The sequence below is a fragment of the Coffea arabica genome, chromosome 3c (genome assembly GCF_036785885.1).
Source record: "Coffea arabica cultivar ET-39 chromosome 3c, Coffea Arabica ET-39 HiFi, whole genome shotgun sequence".
Lineage (NCBI taxonomy): Eukaryota > Viridiplantae > Streptophyta > Magnoliopsida > Gentianales > Rubiaceae > Coffea > Coffea arabica.
The window spans coordinates 12,297,358-12,303,989 of NC_092314.1; the positions used below are offsets into that span (position 1 = coordinate 12,297,358).

General features: G+C 33.3%; 1 protein-coding gene across 1 annotated transcript; it reads left to right on the forward strand.

The window, feature by feature from the left end:
* Positions 1-4,460: 4,460 nt before the first annotated feature.
* On the forward strand, positions 4,461-5,390 carry LOC113734614 (major allergen Pru ar 1-like). The gene is made up of 2 exons (XM_027261217.2): positions 4,461-4,756; positions 4,884-5,390. The coding sequence occupies exons 1-2, from the start codon at positions 4,576-4,578 to the stop codon at positions 5,180-5,182; spliced, it is 480 nt and encodes a 159-aa protein (XP_027117018.1). The 5' UTR covers positions 4,461-4,575; the 3' UTR covers positions 5,183-5,390.
* Positions 5,391-6,632: the final 1,242 nt, after the last annotated feature.

The following is a 6,632-nucleotide window of genomic DNA, read 5'->3' on the forward strand; positions in this document are numbered from 1 at the left end:
GATATTTATTCTATTAAATTACAAAGATTTTTGTATGGGCTTAAACAATCTGGACGTATGTGGTACTGCCTCAATGAATGTTTAACTAAAGAAGGCCATACCAATGATCCAATATATCCATGTGTCTTTATCAAGAAAAATGGATCAAATTTTGTGATAATTGTTATATATGTTGATGATTTAAATCTGATTGAAACTCTTGAAGAGATTAGTGTTGAATATTTGAAGAAGAAATTTGAGATCAAAGATTTTGGAAAAACAAAATTCTGCCTTAGTTTACAAATTAAGCATTTGAAAAGTGAAATTTTTGTCCACTAAACTGCTTATACCCCGGAAGGTATTATAGCAGTTTTATATGGATAAGGCACATACATTAAGTACCCCAATGGTCAGATCATTAGATCCTAATAAGGATCCTTTTAGACTGCGAGAGGAAGATGAAGAGATACTTGGTCCTAAAGTACCATATCCCAATACAATTGGTGCACTAATATATCTTACTAATTGTAGAAGACCTGATATATCATTTGCAATAAATTTATTAGCAAGATTTAGTTCCTCGCCCACAAGACGACATTAGAATGGTATTAAACATATTTTTCGTTATCTCCAAGGAACAATTGATCTTGGTTTATTTTATTCAAATAAATCTAAGCTTGAATTGCATGATTATGCTAATGCTGGATATTTATCTGACCGGTATAAAGCAAGATCTCAGACTGGTTATCTATTTATACATGGAGGTACAGCCATTTCTTTGCGATCTACAAAGCAATCGTTAGCCGCCACTTCATCGAATCATGCTGAAATAATAGCAATTCATGAGGCTAGTCGAGAATGTGTTTGGTTAAGATCAATGACCCACTATATCCGTAAGAGTTGTGGGTTATCCTCCGAAAAAGAAAATCCTCCAACTATATTATATGAAGATAATGTAGCTTATATAACTTAATTGAAAGGAGAATATATTAAAGGAGATAGAACAAAACATATTTCACAAAAATTCTTTTGTACTCATGATTTACAAAAGAATGGTGAAATTTATGTGCAACAAATCCGATCAGATAATAATTTGACAGATTTATTTACCAATGCATTGCCAACTGTAATATTTGAGAAATTGATGAAGAATATTGGAATGCGACAATTATAAGATCTCAAATGATATTTGCATCAGGGGAAGAAATCAATACACAAAAATAGTGTACTATTTTTCCATCACTAGGGTTTTCGTCCCATTGGATTTTTTCCTAATAAGGTTTTAATGAGGCATATTCTTTATGTAATGGACATCCAATGGGGAGTGTTATGAAACAACTAAAAGTGTGGATGCCCATTTGTATTCTCAAGAAGATCAATTCATAATTCATTGCTCCCAAGACGATTAATTCATAATTCATTGCTACATTATGTAAAGGAATTACATTGGATGAACGGTTTCAATCCATAAGAGTTATTCATGTATTGGATGAACCATTTCATATGGCTATTTATGTTCTTGTAGTAATGAGTGTTTAATAGAATTGATGTACGTTTAATTTTGTAGTACCTATATATAGAGGTATCTTGGCACCTCTTTAGTGTACTTTTTGATTAGTTGGAATAATAAAAAAATCATTCTCCATTTCTGTACTACTTTCTCTAATATTTCAATTCCAATTATAGCAGTTCATTTTTTTTTTTGGGTTTACAACATTACTCAAAGAAGAGAGTTATTGGACTATATGTTTATTGACCTCTACTAACTTATTTAAGGTCATTTCATATCACTATCCAAAGAAAAATTCTTGGGCGTTAACATTTTTCTTACATGCCAAGACTATTAATGAAAGTTGACCCAAATCTCTCTCTCTCTTTCTCTCAATTCTTAGGACTGATGCCAATTCTTACCATTTAGAAAGAAAAATTAGATTGTTTATATATATGATGAGTTCCCTCTAAGTCATGGTTAAGAAAAATTCTTAGTTTTATGAAATGTGAATTTCCTTTTCGTTGTCTTTATTCATTAGTATTATTGGGGTTATTGTATTATGATTGCAATGCACAGATACATGGATTTTTGACATTTTTTTTCTCATTTTTTCTTTTTAATCGACTCTGACTATGTCTCAAACTCGAGACATCAAACCTGGACACGACTTTTGTCCAAAATGCTTGTAAAAAATCAGAAGAATAATTTTGGACCTTATTATTTAATAATGGTACGATTATGAGAGTCATTCCAGGTTAATTATCAAACTTGTAACTTGAAAATAATGTCGACATCATGTCATTATTATTTTCTAGTTTCATAGAAAAATGAAGTATTCTCCAACTCGACATTATCATATTATTCTCAATTGGCAGCTCATGTGAGAAAGACAAGAAATTCACAATCAACTGGCCAAGAGAGTGCCAACAAAGAAAGCACTAAATGGCTTAAACAAAGCATGCAAATTTGCTTAGCACTTAAACAATAGACACCTAAATCAACCATGTCACTGTCTTGCCAAAAAAGGGCATTAAAGTAAAAACAACTCATGCCTAACACAGGTAACAAACTTCAGCACCTTCACTTCACCGCCACGTCATCAACAACATTTGCAAATTTCCAAGGAAGTCCACGCACTAAAGGTGCCCATGCCCTTAGGGGACCTCAGGTTAGTGTTCTTAACATCAACTCCTGTCTTTATATTCTTAGGAAATATTGAAATTAAACATTATCACTAATCCTGATTTCCTTATGCTATATTTGTACACAATTTGGCAACAAGGTTGTCCTTTTTTGGGCCAAATTGGACAAGTAAAAAAAAGAAAATTAAAAGGTTTATCTGCAAACTGTAGTTCGGCCTGCCTCTTTTTTTTTTTTTTTTGGGGATAAGATCGTCATGTATCAATATTTCTGTACTTAGCATTGGCTTCTTCTCGCCTGAAGAACACACGAACCACCGGATGAAAGTGGTGAATGAAAGTGCACTTAACCCTTTTAATTTTTCAAAACAATGCTTTTAGAAAAAATAATAAAGACTTTTTTGAATTTAATTTTAGAGAAGAAGAATTTTAAACTTTTTTGAATTTAATCTTACAGAAGAAGAAGTTTAAAATGTACTTTAATTTTCACAACTGATGATGAGAATAGCAAAATGTATACGGACGGTGACAAAAGTGCCGTCTTATCCTTTTGCTGACGGCCCGTTTTCCAATGAGAGGATGCCTCTGCTTCGTATTTTATCCATATTGATATATATTCTTTTCTGTCCCCCTAACTATTAAATGTGAAAGGTTGCCCACCAAATTTGACGAAACCGTTTATCCTAATTGATTATTATCCATAGGGCATAACTTTAATATTCTTCTTCCAACCCGTCCGTCAATGACCACTAACCACCTCTAATCTATTCTCAAATTTTAATGAAATTGCGCAATTAGTTTTCATTTCTCACTTTTATTTCAAATTTGGTCTCAATTTAATGTGAATCCCAATAAATAAGACCGGAGTTGAAATCAAAGAACGTATTTCAATCACCATCGGATAAATTCTTCATGTCTAGTTTTGTCCTTGAGATGCATAGAAAATGTAAGCTGATCTTGCAGTCTACGAGAAAAACGAAGTCTAAGAGAATAATTTTGTCAAAACTTGACAATGGAATGAACCGGTGGTCGCTGGTTGGCAGCTGCTAGAAGTCATAGCAGTTTTAAAACATAATTGCAGCAAGTAAAAGATTAAAACTACGTTGTGTACTGTTAACGACTTACATTGACAAAATGGTTAAGGACAGAGTTGAAAGATGAATCAAACTGTTCGACATTCGATTCGAATTTGACTTGGTAAAAACTTATTCCAATTTGATTTGTCAGCTAGTCAAATCTAATTTAAATAGTATTTAACTTTGAAACTTGATAAAAAGTTTGTTCAAACTCAGTTTACTAAATAAACAAGTCAAATTTGAACAAAATTTCAAACTCATTAAAATAATTAAATACGTTTGAATACTAGGATATTCGATTTAATTAAATGCGATTGCACCCCTAATTAAAGCATGTACTTTTTTTATAAATTTAGGAATCAACATTATACATTTAATAGCTAGCTAGAGGGTCAAAAAGTTAATTGCCTTAAAATTCTTTTAGCAGCCATAAAGTATAGTTGGAGGGATTCCCTTGAAATTGATTAGATTCTTCTATGTGACTAAAGAATTTCGGGTGTGACGTATTACTAGTCCTACCCTAAAAAAAATGGTATTACTAGTCCTTTTTTTCTTTTTTAGCGTGCCCCCGCCGTGGAGTGTGGGGAGGGTGGTCTGTGCGAGAATTCTAGATGGGGTACAAGGTGCCAAAGTTCACCTTATTCAAAGTAAACAACCTTCCATCTCAGATGTTGAATTTCCTGGCAATTGCGTATATATTACAATCTTTTACCATGACTTTAGAGGACAGCTAAATTTGCTTGCTATTAAATAATATTTTCGGTAGTCTATAAATACTCTTGGTCCTAACTGCTTCTTGCACCACATAATTCTTTCAAGAACTACCAAAACCTTCTTGAAATCCCTCTTTTTCCTTTTAGTTCATTTCCAAGAAACAAATTGAACCATCATGGCCCCTGTCACTTCCAGTTATGAGGTCACCTGCTCAATCCCTCCTGCAAGGTTGTTCAAGGCCACCATCCTTGAAGAGAAGCATCTTCACAAGATCTTGCCACAGGGCGTTAAGAGTGTCGAAATCCTTGAAGGAGATGGTGGAGTTGGCACAATTAAGTTGACCACATTTGTTGAAGGTAAGATATCAATACAAAGTGATTATGTTCACAAATTTGAAGTCTTCAAATTGCTCACTTTTTTTTTCTTTTATTTGGGAAAAGCTAATGACTTTTTTTTTTTTTTTTGGTTGGGTTAAATATTTAGGTGGCGAGCTTAAGACTGCCAAACAGAAAGTTGATGGAATTGACAAAGAAAAATTTACATACAGTTATACTGTACTTGAAGCTGATGGATTTAACGATGTAATCGAGAAAATCTGTTGTGTCATCAAATTTGAACCCTCTGCTGATGGAGGTTCAATCTGCAAAACCACTAATACATACTACCCCAAAGGTGGTGCTCAGATCAGTGAGGAACACGTCAAGGGAGGAAAAGAGAAGGGTTTGGGAATGGTTAAGGCTGTTGAGGCTTACCTCCACGCAAATCCTACTGCCTACAACTAATTATAATGAATGCTACTGAAGGACTCTTCGACATATTTTCTTCAAGATTGAAGTATAAACTGAGGGTGTCTGTTTCCTTTTTTGCTTGGTTTGCTTTAAGCTGTTTGGTTGAGTTATTTGCAGCTATGATCATAATATTTGATCGAAGTGTGCTTTTCTTGCAACCTTTGTATCGTTACAAGGAATAAAATCTTGTTTGGAGCTTTTACTTTGTTGTTTGCAATGAAATAAACTATTTTGGGTTCAATTTCATATAGAGTGAATCAGCGCCTCGTTTGGACAGTCATTTCCTGTCGAAGAATTACATCGTTTTTTATAATCACATTTTTTTATTATTTTTTTTCTCACATATATTAAATCGTTACAATAATTTATTACAAAAAAATTTTAAAAAATACAATCCAAACAAGGCCGCGATTTCATAGATTTGCGATTTTTTTTGCCCATCCCTATAGGCCATGTATGTTTCTTTACCTCCAAAAACGTATTGAAAGGCATTTTCATCCTTGTCCAAACAACAATAGACTTACGAGAATATTTTTCATTTTTTCTAACAGGCCGTGACTATTAATGAAAGTAGACTAAAGAAAATATTTCTTTATTTCTGGCACTAATTCCAATTCTTACCGGTCAAAAGAAGACTGACGTGATGGTCTATAAGCAAGTCCACAATATCCGTGTACTTTCCTTACTAATGTACAAAAAGATTAGGTGTGAATTGGAAAACTTCGTTTCCAACATATAAGTCAAAAATTGCGATGTGACAAAAATTGATGACTTCAATAGAGAGAGCGTCCAAGATAAGAATTAAGCATCCAACCTGAGAGAATACGTGTAAGCATGCAAATGCAGATGTAAAAGTTCCTTTAGTCCAAAGTTAAAATAGCTAGCAAATGAAAGTGATTGACCGAAAGAGCTATTGTAGAAGTCAGCAAAAGAGGCCTTGCAGCATCAAATACTACACAGTATTTTCCTCATCACATGTCAAGACAACGTAATATAATAGACTAATAGTTTAGAAACCTTGGAATTCAATGGAACAATATTTAGGAGAGATGGATAAGATGAAGAATTCATTAGGTGGATAAGAAAGATAGAAACATCTGTAAACGAAGAAAAGGAGAAAATGAAGAAGGTGATCTGAATTACAAAGCCAGCTCCACTACTAAGCAAGATCACGGCTAAGTGTCACAAGATTCACTTGGGGCCTAACGCAACGAAAACAGACTTAAAATGACTAATTACTAATTAGTACCAGTGCTAAACACCAAAACGACCTCGTTTTCGCTGCTTACTAGTCAATTAATGAAACACTTAATTCTGTCACATGAACCCCTTCTCCCAATTTATTTTTCTTGAGCAATGAAATATAGAAGATTGGATGGATATTAAATTCCATAGCCACTTTGAGTTTATAATTAAGCACTCTTTTCGAATTATAATAATCTAA

Coding starts and splice junctions, on each gene's coding strand:
- LOC113734614 (XM_027261217.2), top strand. CDS start 4,576: ATGGCCCCTGTCACTTCCAGTTATGAGGTCACCTGCTCAATCCCTCCT. Junction 4,757..4,883: donor GTTGACCACATTTGTTGAAG/GTAAGATATCAA, acceptor TTAAATATTTAG/GTGGCGAGCTTAAGACTGCC.